This window comes from Pristiophorus japonicus, chromosome 3, assembly GCF_044704955.1.
Source record: "Pristiophorus japonicus isolate sPriJap1 chromosome 3, sPriJap1.hap1, whole genome shotgun sequence".
NCBI classification, from domain to species: domain Eukaryota; kingdom Metazoa; phylum Chordata; class Chondrichthyes; family Pristiophoridae; genus Pristiophorus; species Pristiophorus japonicus.
The window spans coordinates 307,175,131-307,199,135 of record NC_091979.1 but is presented as its reverse complement, the minus strand read 5'-3'; the positions used below and the strand labels follow the sequence as shown (position 1 = coordinate 307,199,135).

The following is a 24,005-nucleotide window of genomic DNA, read 5'->3' as shown; positions in this document are numbered from 1 at the left end:
GAATTCCACATGTCCACAACTCTCTGGGTGAAGAAGTTTCTCCTCATCTCTGTCCTAAATGGCTTACCCCTTATCCTTAGACTGTGACCCCTGGTTCTGGACTTCTCCAACATCGGGAACATTCTTCCTGCATCTAACCTGTTTCTATGAGAATTTTGTGTGTTCCCCTCTCATTCTTCTAAATTCCATTGAATATAAGCCTAGTCGATCCAGTCTTTCTTCATATGTCAGTCCTGTCATCCCGGGAATCAGTCTGGTGAACCTTCGCTGCACTCCCTCGATAGCAAGAATGCCCTTCCTCAGATTAGGAGACCAAAACTGTACACACTATTCAAGGTGTGGCCTTACCAAGGCCCTGTACAACTGCAGTAAGACCTCCCTGCTCCTATACTCAAATCCTCTCGCTATGAAAGCCAACATTCCATTTGTCGCCTTCACTGCCTGCTGTACCTGTATGCCAACCTTCAATGACTGATGTACCATGACACCCAGGTCTCGTTGCACCTCCCCCTTTACCAATTTGTCACCATTCAGATAATAATCAGCCTTCCTGTTTTTACCACCAAGGTGGATAAACCTCACATTTATCCATATTATACCAGATCATTAGTCCAGGATTCTGGATTACTAGTCCAGTAATGTAACTAATATGCTACTGTAACCCTTAACAGCGATATTACCGCGGAAAAGTCCAAGTCTTTGTCAGTTTCCAATTCACTGATTGCCAGCTATGATTGGGGGCCGGGTGGCCCCAGTGTCGGAGCATGCGCTACATCCTGAAGTTGCGGTTAGTTTCAAAGGGGTAATAACGGCAAATTAACAGGGTTCGCCATGATAACCCACCGCTAATTCCCACCCAATGTGTTTATTGAAGTATCAGGTTTATTGTATGGTCGTGTTAGTCATTTAGTGAAGACAATAACTTTAATGCTCACAAGCAGTCCATCTTTCCCTGATAACCCGGTTAGCTAGCGAGTGGGCACAACAGGCAAAGATTTATGTGGTAGATTTTTATACCTTAAACAAACTATATTGGATATTTGGGATTGTCGCTGTTGGATTGTTCTGAACACCTAATTTAACTCCCAGCACCTCCATGACTAAATGCAGTCAGCTGTTTAGACCAGGAAGGTCCCAGGCACGATCCCTGCTCTGTAGATCTTAGCTGCGATGTTGGCAGAGACACTCCAATTGATTTTAGCTTCCCTGCGATAGAATGGGGAAACTCAACCAAGGTTGCTGCTGCTTAATGCTCTCCAGTGTCCCCTTCCTGGAAAGTTACCGTGTGGAATGGACGGGACTTGGCTGTGAAACAACTTCATTCACACATTCACTGCTTAGCTGCAAACACGATGAGTGGCGTATTGGGCCAGTTGCCCGGGAGGTTGGTACTTGGCACTGCCTTCAGGAGAGAAAGGAGGGGAATTGCAAAAAGGAAACCCAAGTCTGGATGAGTGTGACATTAACCATTATTTGCAGTTGGGGACTAGCAATATGACCATATTAAAACCTCAGTAACCAGCTCACTTTAAAAAATGCATGGTACAGATGCATTGTTAAGCAACGCCTCGATTTCAAAATTCTCATCCTTGTTTTCCAATCCCTCCATGGCCTCGCCCCTCCCTATCTCTGTAATCTCCTCCAGCCTCACAACCCTGCACAGATGGCTGTGCTCCTCTAATTCTGCCCTCTAGAGCATCCCTGATTATAATCGCTCTACCATTGGTGGCTGTGCCTTCTGTTGCCCGGGCCCCAAGCTCTGGAACTCCCTCCTTAAACCTCTCCGCCTCTCTACCTCTTTTTCCTCCTTCAAGACACTCCTTAAAACCTACCTCTTTGACCAAGCTTTTGGTCACCTGCCCTAATTTCTCCTTGTGCAGTTCGGTGTCAAATTCTTTTGTCTCCTAATACTCCTGTGAAGCACCTTGGGACATTTCACTACGTTGAAGGCGCTATATAAATATAAGTTATTGTTGTTTCAATCCTGCAAAAGCTGAATAAAATAATATGTAACAAACCTAAATGGAAAACGTCTCAAAACAGAGTTAACATTTCAGGTTGATGATCTTTCTGCCGAAAAGTCTGCGACCTGAAACCTTAACTCTCATTCTCTCTCCACAGATACTACCTGATCTTCTGAGCATTTCCAGCATTTTCTGTTTTTATTTCAGAATTCCAGCACCCGCAGTATTTTGCTTTTGGAAACCGTATACGCGGTTTTAAGGACTATAACGTATTTGATACTATCTCTTCGAGCGAGCTTTTGGTCATCTTTCCCAGTATCATCTTATGTGGTTTGGTGTCAAATTTAGTTTGATATTGCTCCTGTGAAGCGCCTTGGAACATTTTATTACGTTAAAGGTGATATATAAATACAAGTTGTTGTTGTTGTTGTTGAATTAGCAATGATGTCACTAAAAGGCAAAAAAAGTGGACATCAGTGTCTCGTGCTGACAGTCGGCCCGTGGATTCACCTGTCTTCTGCAATTTCCACTGATGCTGAAGGCTGTGAATATTAACAATCACATCATACAAAGACCGGAAGGGAAGCCATCAGAATTAACCAATCAGATCGTTTTAAAAACGAGACTCAAATCAACCAATGAGCTGAAATGGAATTTAAAAAAAAAATGACCTGATGGCTTCGGAGAGCCACAGATTTCGGAGCAATTCTTTAGCAAATGCCTACCCAAAGACGTTGCATACCAAATAAAATGCAAATTTTATTAATTTTCCTCAAAGGAAGTTTCTGCTGCATGCCCAGTTTTAGAGTGTCGCTCCTTTCTATTTAAATCCCTGTTGTCTTATAAGGTTTCTCATCCTTTGAAGACTAGTTACAATATTTTGTTTGACCTAAGGCGGATGTTCTCTGAAATGCCTCCTATCAGCATTCTTGTACTTGGAAATCCTGACAATCTGTTGGAAATTGCTAGGACTGGAAATAAAATAGGGAATAGGCTTGGGGATGGTAATGACGTTAATTTTGGAATTTAAAAAAAAAACAACAATATGCATGTTTAGGATTCCACGAGTGTGCATTGTATAGTGTTATATGAGGTATACAGTACCTGATTGTGTGTTTGTGTGTGTGTGTGTTTGTTTACACGCTTGCGCTTGAAGTCCCTTGATGAGCAGGCAGTAGTTGAAGAGAGCCCACACCACTAGTGTATAGGTCCCTAGTACCCTTTCGGGAGTCCGAGAAGAGACATTACTGATCAGTAAGGGGCCGAAATTGTTGCCCTCTTTAAGACCCATTACCGCGTAGAAGAGATGGTAATGGAGCGGATAGGCCTGTCTGACCAGGGGTAGACAGGTGACCGACCCGAACGGAATTGCCCCCGGGCCAGGAGCAGTGGGAACGGGTTTCCGCGTTGCTGCCCCATCAGGCATGTGCCGACCCCACACCGACCGGCGACGACCCTCGCAGGGTGCCACTGATTGGTGCCACTGACAGCTCTCCCCTGCGGGAAGCTGTGTGTGCCTGGGCGGCACGTACGCCCTTAAAGGGGAAGGCGCGCTGCCGGCACCTCCATTTTATTCTAATTGTCGGCCGGCCCGACAGTGGTGGCCACGGGTTTGGCTGGGCTGCCCAACAGCCGCCTGCCTCGCGCTGACGTCATCACATCGCTGCGTTGATGACTCGGAGCAATGGCTGCTCCGATACAAGGGCACTTCCGCCCCGCAGCCAACAGCAACACCAGCCCGAGCAAAAAAAAAACTAACAGCTGAATATCGCTCGAGTCTCCGCCCCATGGATGAGGGCGGAGAAAAGCTACAAAACCAGTGAGTCCGATACTTTTTCGTCAGGGGGCAATTTTGGCCCCATCATCATTATCATAGGCCATCCCTCGTACGAGGATGACTGTTTTCCACGAGAGTTCACAGATGTTTCCTGAACTCCAATTGAGGGGGTGGAAGATGCCTGTGTGTGGATTTTTTTAACGTGGGGTGACCGTTGCACACCAGCCACCACACGGGCTTGACCGAGCTAGACCTTTATCCAGTGGCAAGGGTTAACCAGGACGACTGGAGACCTGCTCTGCTGCACGGACCTAGAGCGCACACATATCGCAGTGTGGGCTGGCCCGTACTGCCCCTGGGTCCTCCCCTCTTCTGAGCCCCATACCCTCATCTGTCGCACCTTCGCCACGATCTCTCGCCACTCCTCTGCCACAAACACTCGCCATTCATCTGCCCCGACCTTCCCACCCCTCTGTACCTGGGTCCTGCCAATGTTCCTGCCCAGGCCCCATAGAGTGTGATAGACTGCAAACTGCACTCAGGCCCATCTGAGATATTCGTATCTAGCTCCCCCTCCACAAACCTTGTATTCAGGTGCTTTCATCTTACAGTGTGTTAATGGCTTTTATTTCCATGAGCAAGAAAACACATTTTTATGACTGGGTCACAAAAGGAATGTGATGAAAATGGTTGAATTGGCCAGCATTTTAAAGAAGCAGTGGTTAATATTTGGGTCCACTCTTCATTCCCAACTCTGTTGCAATCCTTGCTTTTGATTGTACTGACCTGTCTTTCTCCCTGCTGATATTTAAAAAATCAAATATGTCTCCAAATGTTTCAATCATCATATCCTCAATCTGGGTAGTCGCCTGCCTGCCTCTGGGCCAATCTGGTCCATGGACAGCTGCAACATCGCACCAGTTGTGTCCTGTCACTGAGAACTGCACTGCCGGTTGGATTTATTGTCGGTAATGTGGTGGACTCTTTGGAGATTTGAAACAGTTGAGCAGCTTTTTCTAGTTTTGAAGTTGGTGCCTTTGTGAACATCTGAACGCCATGTACAAATTGAGTGCTCTCAGCTGGACGAGCTCTAAAAAATGTCATTTCCACTGACAAGGAAATACATTAGAATCAGTATTTGATCATGACTATTATAGGTCTCCTTAAAAATAAATATTAGGCCACTAGTCTTAAATCTGGGTCTCCAATCCATCCCAGCGTTGCCCAGGGTTGTAGAGTTGTTAACAGTCACAGATCCAGCCTCAAATCTACTGCACTGGTTCTAACACATTCTGTTTTCAGCCCCCCTCTCTCCTCTACTGCCTCATTTTCTACCTCTATCTCGCCCACTCCCACATTCTCTATTTCTTCCCCTCCTACTCTCTTTTTCTCCCTCCCATTTTCTCTTCCCCATTCCCATTTTCTCCTCCCTCCCAATATCTCCCCTTTCCATTTCTCCACCCTTTCTCTCAATCTCTCCCTTCCCTTTCTCTCTTCCTTCTCATTCTCTCTCTCTCTCTCCCCCCTTGCGGCTCTCTCCCTTCCGTCTCTCTCTCTCTCTCTCTCTCTCTCTCTCCCTCTCTCTCTCTCCTTTCCCATTCACTCTCTCCTTTCCCATTCACTCTCTCTCCTTTCCCATTCACTCTCTCTCCTTTCCCATTCACTCTCTCTCCTTTCCCATTCACTCTCTCTCCTTTCCCATTCTCTCTCGCTCTCCTTTCCCATTCTCTCTCCCTTCCCATGCTCTCTTTCCCTTCCGTCTCTCTCTCTCTCTCTCTCTCCTTTCTCTCTCTCTCTCTCTCTCTCTCTCTCTCTCTCTCTCTCTCTCCTTTCCCATTCACTCTCTCTCCTTTCCCATTCACTCTCTCTCCTTTCCCATTCACTCTCTCTCCTTTCCCATTCACTCTCTCTCCTTTCCCATTCACTCTCTCTCCTTTCCCATTCTCTCTCGCTCTTCTTTCCCATTCTCTCTCCCTTCCCATGCTCTCTTTCCCTTCCTCTCTCTCTCTCTCTCTCTCTCTCTCTCTCTCTCTCTCTCTCTCTCTCTCTCTCTCTCTCTCTCTCTCTCTCTCTCCCCCCCTTACACGCTCTCTCTCTCTTCTCCCTTGCTCTCTCTCCTACCCCTCCCTCAGGTATTTCCTTCTCCCTCAACAACTATAGCCTGGAGGTAGCCTATTGCCCCTTAATGTTTGATTTCCTATTGTGGATGGGTGTTCCCGGGAAAGAGCATGCCACCAGAAGTGGTACTGGCTGTTTGGAGAAAGCTCTGTTATTCTAACATTCCTCTCTCAGTTGCTTTTGGCAGGAAAATTACAAGTAACAGCAAAACAGCTTCAATATTGTAAAGAGCTGATTGCGAACAATATAATAAAATCCTTTTCCACATGGGCGCTTGATTGTAACAAACTAGCTGATCTTTCATGAATGGGATAGGATATTAAAGCCAGAATATCCTGGAAAGACACAGCTGGCCCATCAGCATGTGAGTTGACAATTGGACGCTGAAAGATAAGTGAACCCAATTATAGGGCGGCCTGTTTGTGCCGGGAGTTACCATACCCCACTCTTCACCACTTGTTCTCTCGTTTTTCCTTCATTTCGGTCAGTCCTTTAAAGAAATTAATTTGCAGCTCCCAATCTCCAGTTCAATCAAAAGTTCAATGCTTGAGATGTGGCATTGGTAATGGTTGCAAATGTAAGCACTTGATTTTCTCCATCTTTTTGTCTTTTTTTTCAAGAATATCTTGTATAATTTTGATAAATGTAATGGTTATTCATCACCATCATAGGCAGTCCCTCGGAATCAAGGAAGATTTGCTTCGACTCCTGAAGTGATTCCTTAGGTGGCTGAACAGTCCAATACGAGAGCCACAGACTCTGTCACAGGTGGGACAGACAATCATTGAGGGAAGGGGTGGGTGGGACTGGTTTGCCGTGCGCTCTTTCCGCTGCCTGCGTTTGATTTCTGCATGCTCTCGGCGTTGAGACTCAAAGTGCTCAGCGCCCTCCCGGATACACTTTCTCCACTTAGGGCGGTCTTTGGCCAGGGACTCCCAGGTGGGTATGTCGCACTTTATCAGGGAGGCTTTGTGGGTGTCCTTGTAACGTTTCCGCTGCCCACCTTTGGCTCATTTGCCGTGAAGGATTCCGCATAAAGTACCTGCTTTGGGAGTCTCGTGTCTGGCATGCGGACAATGTGGCCTGCCCAGCCGAGCTGATCGCGTGTGGTCAGTGCTTCAATGCTGGGGATGTTAGTCTGGACGAGGACACTGATGTTGGTGTGTCTGTCCTCCCAGGGGATTTGTAGGATCTTGCATTGGTGATATATCTCCAGCGACTTGAGGTGTCTACTGTACGTAGTACATGCCTCTGAGCCATACAGGAGGGCAGGTATTACTACAGCCCTGTAGACCATGAGCTTGGTGGCAGATTTGAGGGCTTGGTCTTCGAATACTCTTTTCCTCAGGCGGCTGAAGGCTGCATTGGTGCACTGGAGACGGTATTGAATCTCCTCATCAATGTCTGCTCTTGTTGATAAGAGGTTCCCGAGATAAGGGAAGTGGTCCACGTTGTCGAGGGCCGCACCGTGGATCTTGATTGGGGGCTGTGTGGTGAGGACAGGCTGGTGGAGGACCTTTATCTTACGGATGTTTAACGTAAGGCCCATGCTTTCGTATGCCTCAGTAAATACGTTGACTATGTCCTGGAGTTCAGCCTCTATGTGCGCAGACACAGGCATCGTCCGCGTACTGTAGTTTGATGACAGAGGTTGGGGTGGTCTTGGACCTGGCCTGGAGACGGCGAAGGTTGAACAGCTTCCCACTGGTTCTGTAGTTTAGTTCCACTCCAGCGAGGGGCTTGTTGACTGTGAGGCGGAGCATGGCAGTGAGGAAGATTGAGAAGAGGATTGGAGAGATGACGCAGCCCTGCTTGACCCCGGTCCGGACGTGGATTGGGTCTGCAATGGATCCGTTGGTAAGGATTACGGCCTGCATGTCATCGTCGAGCAGGCGAAGGATGTTGACGAATTTTTGGGGCATCCGAAATGGAGGAGGATGCTCCATAGACCCTCGCGGTTGACAGTGTCAAAGGCTTTTGTAAGATCAAAAAAGGCCATGTTGGTGCTGCTCCCTGCGTTTTTCCTGCAGCTGTCACGCTGCAAAGATCATGTCAGTTGTGCCCCGTCGGGGACGAAATCCGCACTGTGACTCCGGGAGGAGCTCCTCGGCCACAGGGAGAAGACGGTTGAGGAGGACTCTCGCGACGACTTTCCCAGTGGCTGATAGCAGGGAGATTTCCCTGTAGTTGCCGCAGTCGGACTTGTCCCCTTTTTTAAAGATGGTCACGATCACTGCATCTCTGAGATCTCCCCGCATGCTCTTCTCCCTCCAGATGAGAGAGATGAGGTCATGTATCCGCGCCAACAGCGCCTCTCCGCCATACTTTAGCACTTCAGCAGGGATTCCATCCGCTCCTGTAGCCTTGTTATTTTTGAGCTGTTTTATGGCTTTTCCTACCTCGTGCAACATTGGTGGTGGTGGCGGGTCGCATGCTGCGGGATGGAGTCGAGAACACTCGAGTCAAAGGCAGAGTCTCGATTGATGAGATCTTCAAAGTGCTCCTTCCAGCAGGCCCTGACTGCCTCGGTGTCCTTGATGAGTGTTTCCCCGTTCTTGGCCAGCAGTGGGGTGGGGCCTTGAGTGTTTGGACCGTAGGTGACCTTGACTGCGATGAAGAATCCTCGCACATCATGGCTGTCGGCCAGTTGTTGTATCTCCTGTGCTTTCTCCATCCACCACCTGTTCTTTAGAACCTGGGTTTTTTGTTGGACCTCAGCCTTGAGTAATGTTGCTTTGCTGCTCCCGAGTTGGGTTGTTGCTTGAGGCTCAGAAATGCACTGCGCTTGCGATCTAGTAGTTCTTGGATCTCCTGATCATTCTCATTAAACCAGTCCTGGTGTTTCCTGGTTGAGTGACCGAGTGTCTCTTCAGAGGCACTGGTTATAGAGGCCTGGAGGGCAGACCAAGCGCTGTGGGTATTCAGCATCTCCGGGTCATCAAGGGCCGCCAAGTTAGCTGTGAGGCGCTGGCTGTGTAGGACTCTCTTAGCTGGGTCCTTAAGTGCCCCGGCATTGACTTTTTTGCAGCACTTTTCTGCTGCCCCCTCCGCTTTGGGGCTATGTTGATGTTGATGATGGATCGGATTAGGCGGTGGTCCGTCCAGCAGTCGTCGGCTCCTGTCATGGCGCTGGTGAACGCACGTCCTTGCGATCCCTGGCTCGGACGATGACGTCGTCGAGCAGGTGCCAGTATTTGGAGCGAGGGTGTTGCCACAATGCCTTGTAATTGTCCCTCTGGTGGAACAGGGTTTGGTGATGAGAAGTTCATGTTCTAGACATTTTGTCAGGAGTAGGGTACCACTGGAGTTGGATTTCCCGACCCCCTCTCTGCCAATCACGCCTCCCCAGAGGGCTGTGTCTTTGCCGACCCTAGCGTTGAAGAAGTCACCGAGGAGGATCAATTTGTCGCCTGCGGGGATGCGGGACAGGGATGTTTCGAGGTTGGAATAAAAACCCTCTTCGGTCTCATCCGTTGCATCGAGTGTTGGGGTGTATGCACTGATGACTGTGGCGCATTGGTTCCGGGATAGGTTGAGTCGAAGAGTCATGAGGCATTCGTTAACCCCACAGGAGAAGTCTTTGAGGTGGTCGACCAGCTCATTTTTGATGGTGAAGCCAACTCCATGAAGGCGGCGTTCTTCCTCTGGTTTCCCTTTCCAGAAAAAGGTGTAATCTCCACCTTGTACCTTGAGCTGGCCTTCCCCTGCCCGCCGGGCTTGCTTAGAGCGGCGATGTCAATGTCAAAGCGCTTAAGTTCCCAGGCAACCATGGTGGTGCGGCGTTCCGGTCTGTTGCTGTTGGAGTTGTCCATGAGAGTCCTGATGTTCCAGGTCCAGAACTTCATGTTAACGGAATGGAAGATGTCTGTGCATGAATTCTTTTAACGTGGGGTGGCCACTGCACAAGGTCTTGGTTCAGTGGCAAGGGGGTCCAAGATGACTGGAGACCAGGCACAGCTGTATAAGCCTAATTGCCTACGGCGAGATGTTGGCCGCAAGCTCGGTGATGAGTAGCGCCCTTGATAGTAGGTGGCCCGAGGCTTGTTTGGGGGCAGGCATTAGGTAGGTCAGTTGTCCGCTGGAGTTCCGAGTGGGAGGTCAGCAAGGAGTGGGAGGGTGGATGAGTCATAGCCGTGATGCTCACCAGTAGAAGAGGCCAGGTCACCAGTGGTTATTATGTAGCATGTAAATGACATTAAACCATTCGGGCATGCTGCAGGATAACATCGATAACTTGTATTTATATAGCACCTTTAATGTAGTGAAACGTCTCAAAGCGCTTCACAGGAGTATTATGAGATAAAAAATTGACACCAAGCCGCATAAGGAGAAATTAGGGCAGGTGACCAAAAGCGTCCTGAAGGAGGAAAGATGTAGAGAGGCGGAGAGGTTTAGGCAGGGAGTTCCAGAGCTTGGGCCCCAAGCATCACAAGGCACAGCCACCAATGGTTGAGCGATTATAATCAGTGATGCTCAACAGGGCAGAATTGGAGGAGCACTGACATCTTTGGGAGTTGTGGGGCTGGAGGAGATTACAGAGATAGGGGGGTGGCGAGGACATGGAGGGATTTGTAAACAACGGTGAGAATTTTGAAATGGAGGTATTGCTTAACTGGGAGCCAATGTAGGTCAACGAGCACAAGGGTGATGGGTGATCAGGACTTGGTGTGAGTTTGGACACGGGCAGCCAAGTTTTGGATCACCTCTAGTTTACGTAGGGTAGAATGTGGGAGGCCAGCCAGGAGTGTGTTGGAATAGTCAAGTCTAGAGGTAACAAATGCATGGATGAAGACTTCAGCAGCGGATAAGCTGAGGCAAGGGCGGAGACGGGTGATGTTACGGAGCTGGAAATTGGTGGTCTTAGTTATGCTGTGGATATGTGGTCGCTAGCTTATTTCAGGGTCAAATATGACACCAAGGTTGTTACAGCCTCAGACAGAAGTTGGGGAGAGGGATGGAGTCAGTGGCTAGGGAACGGAGTTTGTGGCAGGGACCGAAAACAATGGCTTTGGTCTTCCCAATATTCATTGGAGAAAATTTCTGCTCATCCAGAATAGGATGTCGGAGAAGCAGTCTGACAATTTAGGGACAGTGGAGGGGTTGAGAGAAGTGCTAGTGAGGTAGAGCTGGGTTTCATTAGTGTACTTGTGGAAACTGATGCTGTGTTTCTGGATGATGTTGCCAAGGGGCAACATGTAGATGAGAAATAGGAGGAGGCCAAGGATAGATCTTTGGGGGACACCAGAGGTAACAATGCGGGGGTGGGAAGAGAAGCCGTTGCAGGTGATTCTCTGGCTACGATTAGATAGATAAGAATGGAACCAGGCGAGTGCAGTCCCACCCAGCTGGACGACGGTAGAGAGGCATTGGAACAGGATAACTGGAACATGCTAGTGCAGCCTTTTCATTGAGTAGTGCTGATGTTAGAAGGTACAATAACACGCGCCAGTCAACCATTGGAGGAAGATTTTTGCCCAACGTGAGCCAAGAATTGTCTAAACAGTCAGAGTGCTCGCTCTCTCGCTCTCGCTCGCTCTCTCGATCTCGCGCGCTCTCTCTCTCTCGCGCTCTCGCTCTCGCGCGCTCTCTCTCTCTCTCTCTCTCTCTCTCTCTCTCTCTCTCTCTCTCTCACTCACTCCCTCTTGGTATTTATGATAAATTTCCAAGAGGTTCAGGGACTGAACGCTTTGTAACTTGAGATTGACACCACGCTGGAGTTGCATTCCATGCCTTGTTAAACCAGAAGGAATGTGAGACTACTTCCTTCAGGGATTCTTGCAACCTCTCCAGGGTCATGTGAGGCCTGGACTCTGATTTCGACTGCAACCTTAACACATGTTTGCATGTGCAATGCAGGTCACGTGAAATATTTACTGTTGATTAAGAATTGTTTCTACAATCTTAACTATTTGCTTTTTGCTGTAAGTAAACTATAAAAATGCCTTAACACAGCAAAGTATTGTTGACTACATTGTTAGACCTACATTGGCTTCCTGTCCACCAACGCCGTGAATTTAAAATTCTCATCCCCGTGTTCAAATTCCTTCATGGCGTCGCCCCTCTCTATCTCTGTAACCTCCTCCAGCCCTCCGAGAACTTTGCATTCCTCCAATGGACTCTTGCATATCCCCCACTTCCTTTGCCCCGCCATTGGTGGCCATGCTTTCAGCTGTCTACGCCCAAAGCTCTGGAATTCCCTCCCAAATCCCCTCTGCCTCTCTCTTGGTGGTTTTGTATTATTCTGAGATGGTGTTGGGTTGTTTTATTGAAACAATAATTTCCCAATCTGCTTTGCTCAACGTTTGAGATTCGAGCTGATTATCGCATATTTAGTAAGGTTGTCCCTGATTCCTGCCAGAGAGTGGAGCGGGAGCGTTAGATTAATTTAACATGATCAGTGTCAGATTGCAATAAATCTTACATTCTAGCAATTTAAGTGATACATTCATTATATTTCAAATCTTTTAACAGATTATGGAAGAAACAAATACACAAATAGCTTGGCCATCCAAACTGAAGATTGGAGCAAAGTCTAAGAAAGGTAAGTGAGTTTCAACCAGTGACGTGATTACATCAGAAAAAATGCAGTTGTCTGTAGAATGAAATATCACAAAAATTAGCATCAGTGAGATGATATGTTCATTCTGGCAGAGACTGCCTGAGTGGATTACCATATTGTAGAATAAGCAACTGCTGTGTAGCGCGGGGCAGCGTCCCCTCCGCGAGAAGTGATGTATCCAACCTTCAGGATAGGGAATGGAATTCAACTCGCAGCTGCATTACCAATATTAGATTTTCGTCCTTCCTGTTTACAACTTGCATAGAAACATAGAAAATAGGTGCAGGAGTAGGCCCTTCGAGCCTCCACCACCTTTCAATATGATCATGGCTGATCATGCAACTTAAGTACCCCATTCTTGCTTTCTCTCCATACCCGCTGATCCCTTTGGCTGTAAGGGCCACATCTAACTCCCTTTTGAATATATCTAACAAACTGGCCTCAACAACTTTCTGTGGTAGAGAATTCCACATGTCCACAACTCTGAGTGAAGAAGTTTCTCCTCATCTCGGTTCTAAATGGCTTACCCCTTATGCTTAGATTGTGACCCCTGGTTCTGGACTTCCCCATCGGGAACATTCTTCCTGCATCTAACCTGTCCAATCCCATTAGAATTTTATGTGTTTCTATGAGATCCCCTCTCCTCTTCTAAATTCCAGTGAATATAAGCCTAGTCGATCCAGTCTTTCTTCATATGTCAGTCCTGTCATCCTGGGAATCAGTCTGGTGAACCTTCACTGCACTCCCTCAATAGCAAGAATGTCCTTCCTCAGATTAGGAGACCTAAACTGTGCACAATATTCAAGGTGTGACCTCACCAAGACCCTGTACAACTGCAGTAAGACCTCCCTGCTCCTATACTCAAATCCTCTCGCTATGAAGGCCAACATGCCATTTGCCACCTTCACCGCCTGCTGTACCTGCATGCCAACCTTCAATGACTGATGTACCATGACACCTAGGTCTCGTTGCACCTTCCCTTTTCCTAATCTGCCGCCATTCAGATAATATTCTGCCTTCATGTTTTTACCACCAAAGTGGATAACCTCACATTTACCTACATTATACTGCATCTGCCATGCATTTGCTCACTCACCTAACCTGTCCAAGTCACCCTGCAGCCTCTTAGCATCCTCCTCACAGCTCACACTGCCACCCAGCTTAGTGTCATCTGCAAACTTGGAGATATTATACTCAATTCCTTTGTCTAAATCATTAATGTATATTGTAAATAGCTGGGGTCCCAGCACTGAACCTTGCGGTACCCCACTAGTCACTGCCTGCCATTCTGAAAATAACCCGTTTATTCCTACTCTTTGCTTCCTGTCTGACAACCAGTTCTTTATCCACGTCAATACATTACCCCCAATACCATGTGCTTGAATTTTGCACACTAATCTCTTGTGTGGGTCCTTGTCAAAAGCCTTTTGTAAGTCCAAATAAACCACATCCACTGGTTCTCCCTTGTCCACTCTACTAGTTACATCCTCAAAAAATTCTGGAAGATTTGTCAAGCATGATTTCCCTTTCATAAATCCATGCTGACTTGGACCGATCCTGTCACTGCTTTTCAAATGCACTGCTATTACATCCTTAATAATTGATTCCAACATTTTCCCCACTACCGATGTCAGGCTAACCGGTCTATAATTCCCTGTTTTCTCTCTCCCTCCTTTTTTAAAAAGTGGGGTTACATTTAACTACCCTCCAGTCCATACGAACTGATCCAGACTCGATAGACTGTTGGAAAATGATCACCAATGCATCCACTATTTCTAGGGCCACTTTGTTAAGTACTTTGGGATGCAGACTGTCAGGCCCTGGGGATTTATCGACTTTCAATCAAATCAATTTCCCTAACACAATATCCTGACTAATAATGATTTCTTTCAGTTCCTCCTTCTCGCTAGACCCTCGGTCCCCTAGTATTGCCGGAAGGTTATTTGTGTCTTCCTTAGTGAAGACAGAACCAAAGTATTTGTTCAACTGGTCTGCCATTTCTTTGTTTCCCATTATAAATTCACCTGATTCTGACTGCAGGGGACCTACATTAGTCTTCACTAATCTTTTTCTCTTCACATATCTTTGAAACTTTTGCAGTCAGTTTTTATGTTCCCTCCAAGCTTACTCTCATGGTTGAATTCTTGTCTTTTCTGCCTCTCACGATAGATGCTTCGGCTGCTATATTTTTCAATGTAACTATTTGTACTGCACTTTTTTTGACGGTCAGGTATCCGTCCAGCCCCGCCCCTCACTGCCCGTCCTGGACTTTTTTGATCAACAGGCGACAAGCCCCGCCCCCTGTGAAGCTCCTCCCCTCCCCCCCCCCCCCCCCAGCTGCATCATTCCATCCACGTGGTGCCAAGAAGCAAGACCTGAGGCTCTGACTCTCTACGCACACCCCCCACCCCCTGCCGACGTGGGCCCGATGGCGGTAGGCCGGGGCCCAATGGTGGCGGTCCTGAGAGAGAGAGGCTGTTGGGGTGAAAGCCTGGGGGGGGAGGGAATGAAGAGGCTGGGGGGAGAGAGAGAGAGAGGGAGAGACTGGGGTTGGAGGGGAAAGAGGGAACTCGGGGAAGATGGATCACCTTCTTCCAACCCCCCTACAAAGAACATCGTTGGAGTGGATGATATCCAGAAGTCATGTCACTGTCACTATTCACTTCATACCCAATAAACCTGTTAGCAATCCGTACACAATGCCTGCCTCGTCTATGGGGGGGGGGGCAGGGGATGGATGCACTTGCGCTGGGGTAAGGCACTTTGGTTGGGGTGGGGATGTACTTGGATTGGGGTAAGGCACTTTGGCTGGGAGAGGGATGTACTTGGACTGGGGTAAGGCACTTTGACTGGCCCTTGCTGTCTTCTGGGGAGCTCTGTCCTCTGTCACTTCAGGAAGTCAAAGTGGATCGAGTTACAATTTGCAAAGTCAGTGAGACCTTGGGATGGGTGGTTCCAGTTACACGTTCCTGTGAAGCTTCAGGGTGTGGTTTATCCTCCAAGGGGACCAATCAGAAACAAAGGGTGGAGCATGTTGGCCATTTTTGCAGTACAAATAAACGCGTCCTATATTTTTTAGATCAATCCCCTCCCCCCTCCCCCCAGTAATAAATGGACACATGATTGCCGATCCAAACCTGGACATGGATGCAACTGATAAACACCAGCAACTGCAGTGGTGCTGCTCCAGGCATGGTCTTGTAGTCAATTAATGGCCCTATCACCTCTTTCTCAGGAGTTGAAGGGATGGAGCTAGTGGTCTTCATCCAGATGGAAAGGTTTTCATGCCCTTGGATGGTGATTGAGTCCAAGAGCAGAATGCAGGTACACTTTGCATGCTGTCAAACATGATAATATTTCATTGCTGGGCAGATGGAAGCATTTTAGAGGTGTTCTTAATGGGACAACGGAGTGAAATGGCATTGCAAATTGAGAAGTCTACTGAACAGATGCATGGATAAAACACAGGTTTGTGGACTAAGAGTTTCTACCCCTATTAGCTGCTGTGGAGAACATCCTAATCAATGCTTCACTGAACCAGGTCTTGCTTCCTCTGTTTTTTTTTTTGGCAGGCTCCTGTATGCAGGTACCTTTAATTCCTATCCACTAAATGACATGTTGGAACATTGTATTTACTTAGGGAGATGTCTGGAGCAACATGCCTAGGTTCGGCACCTCTTGGGGCAGCATGAGATGGCAGCAACGAGGGGAATACAGTCAAGGCAGAAGGCACAGTGGTGGTTAAGGAGCCAAAGAGGGCTTCAGTTTGGCTGACATTAAGCTGGCGGAAGTTGTGGCTAGTCCAGGTTTGGATACTAGATCGGCAGTTTACAAGAATAGCTATAGCCATAGAGTCGATGGAGAAGGTGGGGCTGAGTATTATGGGCATACATATGAACACTGACCCCCCAGCCTTCCAAATGTTACTGAAGAGTAGCATGTAAACGATGAAGGGGGGAGCTGGGCAAGAATGGACTCTTGAGATTCCCCAGGGTGACCATGCGGGCACAGGAGAAGCCATTGGAGGGGATGTAATGTGGGGGCAAGATGTTGAAGGAGGATGAAGTGGTTGACTGCACTGAAGCCAGTGAAGAGGTCGAGCATGACGAGGAAGAACAATGGGCCACGATTGGAGTCGTACAAGATGTGGTCGGCCAATGTGGTTTTGGTATTGTTGGATGGAAGCTTGATTTGAGAGCTTTGAACAGGGAGAGTTGGGAGTTTAGTTGTGACATAGTGATGCGTTCAAGGACTTTCAAGGAAAAGGGAAGGTTGGAGATAAGGTGGTGGTTGGCGAGGATGGAAGGGTTAAGAGTAGATTTTTTTCTCAGGGGAGTGGGGTGGAGTGATGACGCAGTTTTGGATTGAGCCAGCGGATAGTGACTGGTTGATAATCGTGGAACTGAAAAAAGGAATTTGAGTGGTCAGAAATGAAATGGGAGGGGTCAAGGGAGTAGGTGGTGAGTTTCATGGCTAAGATAGGTTAGGTGATGGTGTGGTTGTTCCATTAGGTTAATTTAATGAAACTAATAGCATTAAAAATTCAGTAAGTGCAATTTCACTTCACTTGCTCGAAACATTCATACACTAGGTCTGTGTTATATATGTTTACTTGTATTTACTCTGTACAGCCACCAGAGGGCTCATCCCTGGAGTCCCAAGGGATCCCATAATCCCTTGGGAGCACAGGTATTTAAAGAGACTTCACAGGTTGGAGAGGCACTCTTGGAGACCTGCAATAAAAGACTAAGGTCACACTTTTCTTTGAGCTCACAGTGTTCAGTCTGACTTTCCGTACACAACAGTATGTACTTAAGCAGAGTAAGCAGTGCCTCCGTCCCCTCTCCTTGATACATACTGTGTTATGTTGCTAAGCATTCATTCATCAATTCGAATCATCCTAATGACAAACTGCTTTGTGCTCAGCCAATAAAAGCCATTTATTAAACCGATCAGTCATTTCCCAGAACCTCCGAGAAGAATAGGATATTGAACATCAATCTCCCGTTAATGTAGATTTAAGTGCCATGCTGCTGTTTAAGTAACCATGTGGTATTTGTGACTTTGGAGACGATGAATGCCCTTTTCACACCTCACTGAAGAACATGTGTTATGTAAATATTCAGTTAGAAATGATCAAACGGCAATTTGTTTTCAACTGTAGGTAAACTTGGTAAAGTAGTGGAGTGAAAATCTAAGGTTTTACAATTGGTGAATGAACTGAAATTGTGGCTGTTGCCATGCTGTACAGGGGTATGCTGGTTTCAGAGAGTGCTGTCAAATACAGTACCATTAAACTTAAAATTCAATGATGTCAGTAGGTCTCTGCAAGCTTATTTCTTGTAACTTTTTAAGCTCTTGTCTCCTGGCATTGCCTGGATCCATTGAAAATATTCTGATGAAAGTTCATCAACTCTGTTTCTCTCTCCACAGATGCTACCTGACCCGCTGAGTATTTCCAGCATTCTGTTTTTAATTTCAAAATGGTAACCCAGTTTCATAGGAACAGGGGGATGCCATTCAGCCCCTTGAGCCTGTTCTGCCATTTGATTAGATCATGGCTGATCTGTACCTTAGTTCCATGTACCTGCCTTTGCTCGGTATCCCTTGATACCCTTGCCCAACAAAAATCTGAACAGAAAATGCTGAAAATACTCAGCAGGTCAGTCAGCATCTGTGGAGAGAGAAGCAGAGTTAATGTTTCAGGTCGATGACCCTTCGTCAGAACTGGAAAACATTCGAGATTTGACAGGTTTTTAAGCAAGTGCAAGGACAGGGAAAGGAGGGGAGGGGAGGAAAGAACAGAAGGGAAGGTCTGTGATAGGGTGGAAGGCAAGAGAGATTAAATGACACACGGGATGATGGTGCAAGGCAAAAGGAGATGTTAATGGGACAAGTGAAGAAACCAAAGATAAGTCGGGACGATGTGTAACTGGGAATAGTAGAATCATCAACGGATGATGTCTGAAAAAATGGGGGCCGAGGTTATGATTGAAAATTGTTGAACTTGGTGTTGAGTCAAGAAGGCTGTAAAGTGCTTAATCGAAAGATGAGGTGCTGTTCCTCGACTTTACATTGAGCTTTGTTAGAACAGTGTAGGAGGCCGAGGTCAGAGTGGGAGTGGAGCGGAGAATTAAAGTGACAGGCGACCGGAAGCTCGGGGTCACGTTTGCGGACTGAACGAATATTTAAGGCCCTGGATAGTGGGAAGGGAGGAGATTTTAAAAAAAAAAAGCAGGTGTTGCATCTAATATGTTGCTTTGTCCCAACAAAAATCTATTGATCTTAGTCTTGAATATTTCAATTGACCCCGAGCATCCATAGATTTCCATGACCTTTTGTGTGGGGAAAAATGCTTCTGGCTTTTGTTTCTGAATGGCTGGGCTCTAATTTAATATTTTGCCCCCAAGTTCTGGATTCCCCCCCCCCCCATTAGAGGAAATATCTTCTCTGTATCTACCCTATCGAAACCGTTTAACATCTTAAACACATCGATTAGATCACCCATCAATCTTCTGAACTCGGGGGTATACAAGCCACGCTTATGCAACCGGCACGCATTATTTAACTCTTTAAGCCCTGGTATCATTCTCATCTCTCTGCTGGGGGATGGCGTTTCAGATTTCCATGACGATTTGTGCGGATAAGGTGCCTCCTGATTTCACTCCTAAACGGCCAAGCATTCACAAAGAACTTGTGCGTCTATAGTGCTTATTACACGGAGAGAGAGAGGAGAGTGCATCCCAGGGCTGTGGATGGTAAGCACTTTGGGGCGAAGCGAGCACTATTTGTGTTGTACCCAGTTCCCGATGGTGATAATCGGGTATGGTCACACAGCGGTGTCCAAACTGCAGCCGCTAGACCATTTCTGGTGCCTGGCTCCTGGCAATCTGCCCCTCGAAACTCGGGCACTTCAGTTCTGTTTCTGCTTACATTTGTTGGCTGGTCCTACTTGAATTTTATGGGCTTAAAGGTTTGGAAAAGGCTGTTCTTTGCCCTGTTGCTTCATCAGTGAATAAATCCTAAATGAGAACAGCAAGATCTGTTAGTATTGGCAACTTGAGATGGATGAAAATTAATTGGCACTTTAAAGTGGCCCCCAAAGGTCCTTGAAACACACCCAGGCAGCCCACAAAGCCAAAAGAATGAACACCCCAAGGCTACAGCAACACTTTGTCCTCCATTTTACATCTGCTTCAGTAATTTCACCATTGCACCATAACAAATATTAGAGTGAAGCATGCAGAAAGATATTATACAACTGATAAGAATGCCAGTGTTCTATCATGACAATGTCCCTCCAGAATCTTTTTCATATCGCCTGCTGCTGTATTTCAATCTTGCGTTTCTTGTTTTCGCATATGCAGAGTAGAGAGTATATAAGGAAAACTATTCTCAGCCTCGCATATAAAAATCAAGACTTCCATTTATATAGCACCTTTCACAACCTCAGGATATCCCAAAGCGTTTTACAGCTAATGAAGTACTTTTGAAGTGCAGTCACTGTTGTAATGTAGGAAAATGTAGAAGTCAGTTTGCACACACAGAAAGGTCCCACAAGCAGCAATGTCATAATGACCAGATCATCATTTTCAGCAATGTTGTTTGAGGGATAAATATTGGCCAGGACACTGGGAGAACTCACCGATTCTTCTTTGAATAGTGCCATAGGATCTTTCTGTGCCCAAATTGACTGCATTTTGCTACATTGCAACAGTGACTACACTTCAAAAATTCTTCATTAGCTGGAAAGCACATTGGGACACCCTGAGGTTGTGGAAGTCACTATATAATTGCAAGTCTTTCTTCCTTTATTTAAAGTTATTAGCTCAGTGATAAATCTAAATGCTCCAGTTCCAGGAGTGGCAAGAGTGCTGCAGCTTCAGTCTCTTAGTCAGCTTCACCTTCTGCAGTCACCCAGACTCACCTATCAATCGATAGCACAGTGGTAGAGTGGGTCAGAGCAGTGGGGGGGGGTGGGATTGATCTCGGGCAATAGGACGAGGCGAGCCACTGTGAATCAGCAGACCGTTTTGCACCCCTCCAAAGGAAAAGAAAGCAGGGTTGGATGTAGGCCGGGCTGTCGATTTGTGAGTGCTCATTTTGTATTACCACCGGAGACCCCCTATACTTCAGCTCGAGGAGAAAATAATATAACACAACTCTGGGAAGAAGCACAACAAAGCCAAGCCTGTTTTTCAAACTTACAATTTTGATGCCGGCTTACTGCCAAGTAGAAAATTGTAGTCTCGCTATTTAGTGTGCACTTTGTTAGCATTAGCACCTTATTATTTACAATTATACATTTAACTCACTAGTAATTTCTTATTGCTAATGGGTCGAAAACATCAGTTTAGCTGCTAAATTGGCAGGGGGTCCGCTCAGTTACTTTAGGTTGACTAATTTAAGTTAGCCACTTTCTGATCATTCAAAGCCTTTGCATCACCATCACTATAATTCACACGAAGCAACTACTCTTTAATGCGTGTTTTTCTGAATGAGTTTGTTTTGAATGCATAGTTTCATGTTGCAGCGTTCTACACAATCACGTCATTTCTCCATTGGATTTTAAAAAAAGCTTTGTGTGTTCAAATTGAAGGATTTCCCTCCTGCGTTGTCTGCAGTGAGATTATATCAGCAAATACACATGGTTCGGATATTATGGGCACTGTACTGGGACACAAGAATCAAGGGCGAGGGTCACATAATCTTAAAATCAGCACTAGGTCATACCGGAGCGAAACCAGGAGACAATTTTTCCCACAGTATAGTAAAAATCTGGAGTTCTCTCCCCAAAAAGGCAGTGGATGCTGGTGGGCAGTTGGAGCTTTCAAGAGCAATAGATTTTTGTTGGGTGAGGGTATTAAGGGATATGGAGCAAAGTCGGGTCAGTGCAGTTGAGATACAGATCAGCCACGATCTAATTGCGTGGCGGAGCAGGCCCAAGGATCTGAATGGCCTACTTCAGACTGGAGAAGCTGGGGTTGTTCTCCTTGGAGCAGAGAAGGTTGAGAAGAGATCTGATGGAGGTGTTCAAAATCATGAGGGATATGGACAGAGTAGATAGAGAGAAACTGTTCCCATTGGCGGAAGGGTCGGGAACCAGAGGACACAGATTTAAGGTGATTGGCAAAAGAACCAAAGGCGACATAAGGAAAAAAAACATTTACACAGCAAGTGGTGAGGATCTGGAATGCACAGCCTGAAAGGTGGTGGAGGCAGACTCGATCACGGCTTTCAAAAATGAGTTGGATAAGTACCTGAAAGAAAGAAATTTGCAGGGCTACGGGGAAAGGGCAGGTGAGTGGGACTGGCTGAGGTGCTCTTGCAGAGATAGCACGAGCTCGACGGGCCGAATGGCCTCCTTCTGTACTGTAACCATTCTATGATTCTATGGGGCCCGAGTTTGGTCAAACCTAAGTTCCGCCCATGTACTGTCGAAAGGACCGCTATGATCCTGCTGGTACTTTGGGCGGACGTTTGTTGGAAAAATGGAGAAAAAAAACGTCCAGTGGAAAAAATGGGCGTTACACGCCGATTCTGGGTGGCAGCAGGAGGTAGGTTGGATTCTGGGCAGCAAATGCGATCCTCGGCAAAGTAATGCCGAGGATAGAGTTAGACCCGGGGCGAGGGGGCAATGGGGAAAAATAAAATTTCAACAAATGGAAAAAAAAAACTATTACAAAATCCTTCAAAGGACCCTATCCAACAAAATCGCCACAAAAGAACTGAAGAAAACCAGTTCACTAACCTTTTCTTGCAGGCCTTTGTACCTACCGTTCAGGTAAGACCTGCCTCCATGCGACGGTTTCTTCTGCTGGAGCGGAGGACCGCCCGGACCAATCTCGGGAGGGAGCGGGCGGGAGGACTTCTGTCGCCATTGCACACCAGTGGAATCTCCCGAGCGGTGTCTCCCCGCCGGCGTGAAGGCCTCACCAAACTCGCTCGGAGGGGAGAGCGCCGAAAAAAACGGGAGACCGCTGAGAAAGGCAGCTGGCGGTAAATCCACCAAATTCGGGGCCATAGTATGACTCTTGTTGTAAAACATGTACTGTTACAATTTATTAAACATGCTTGCACATTATCAAACAGGTCTGACCCGAAAGGTCAGTGTATTTAGTAAAGTATAAACTGATGAACCAATTTAGGTCACTTGCCTCTGGATTTGATCTCCTGTTGACTGAATGTGATTTTCATCACTTGTGTGAAAAATCATCACATGGTGTTAAAACTTCAGTTGCTTTTGAATTCTTTGCAAACTGCACAGTTTGTGAATTAATTTTATAATTCAGCCGGGTATCTATACTGTTTTTCCGCATCAATCTGCTGAAATTAGGGGGAATGATACTGATTTATTTTTCTAACCAGCACAAAGCTCGATTTAATTTTGTAGTGATTGAAGCAGAGACCACATCAGCATTTAAGGATAGGTTGGATAGGTGGTTGAAGAAAAGAGGAGTAAAGTTGATAAGGAGATGTGGAAACAGGAACGGGCACATGGGATTAGGATACTGCTCATGTGGAGGGTAAACAGCAACACGGACTGGTTGAGCCAAATGGCCTGTCTCCATGTTATAATTTCTACGTAGCGCTAAACTGTACAGCAGTACCTGTTTGTGATTGTGCACATTAACATTAGTGGCTGGAAAATTGTGGGACGTGAGCAGCAAATCGCCGAAACACTGATGGCAAGTGAGGTCCCCTGGCAGCAGTGCAGGCTCGTAAAAGTACTGCCAAAGTGGCAGCGTTGAGGATCCCTCAAGTCCTGCACGTGGGAGCATGGGTTTTATCGGAAGCTGCTGGGCCCGAGCTGTGCGGGCCGGCTTCCCAAAAGCAACACGTGAATTTCCTTTGGCTAGACCTGTCGGGTACCCAGCTCATGTAGTCCTCTCGCTGCGGGTTACAATAGTCCACCAGTTGAGTGAGAATATTGCAGGAACCCAACGTGTCCCGTCCCTGCTCGACACGGGTCTCTTTCTTTCGGCAGATGTTTGTGGGTTGTTGGAATGTTGAAAAGTAAAGTTACTCAAAGCTTAAAAAATAGCCGCTAGCATGAATGAATACAGTTCCAACGAAATATTTACTCATTGCCACATCAAAAAGAAGATCTGGCTATTCATCTGCATTTGGGTTTGCTTTAAAAAATATATATTTTCAATATGCATTAGTTTATACTTTAAATAGTTTGCCAATTAAAGGGGCATTGTTCCCAGGAGCTGCCCCTATAATAAGCAATGATACTGCATTGCCAGTCAAACCTGCTGCTACCAACTAGCAGTTGGGCAAGTTACTAGGATCTGTTACAATAGCAAAACACTGCGGATGCTGGAATCCGAAACAAAAACATTAAATACTGGAAACACTCAGTGGGCCAGGCAGCATCTGTTGTGAGTGCTGCTGCCATCAATGCTGAACATTTTATGTTTTTGTATTGGAATCTGTTATTTGGGACAGGGTGACTGAGCAAATGGACACACATGAACTGATCAGAGAGCCAGCATGGATTTGTTAAGGTTAAGTCATGTTTAATGAAGCTAGTTGAATTTTTGAGGAGGTAACTGTTATGTATGAAGAAAGAGTCTGACTG

General features: G+C 46.7%; 1 protein-coding gene across 2 annotated transcripts in view; it reads left to right on the top strand.

The window, feature by feature from the left end:
- Positions 1-24,005, top strand: part of LOC139260353 (protein bicaudal C homolog 1-like) — a 376,023-nt gene that overhangs the window by 215,145 nt on the left and 136,873 nt on the right. For both annotated transcript variants that reach the window (XM_070876873.1, XM_070876872.1), the window contains exon 3: positions 12,331-12,400. In XM_070876873.1, coding sequence (XP_070732974.1) covers positions 12,331-12,400 — 70 coding nt within the window. The remainder of the gene's footprint in view (positions 1-12,330; positions 12,401-24,005) is intronic.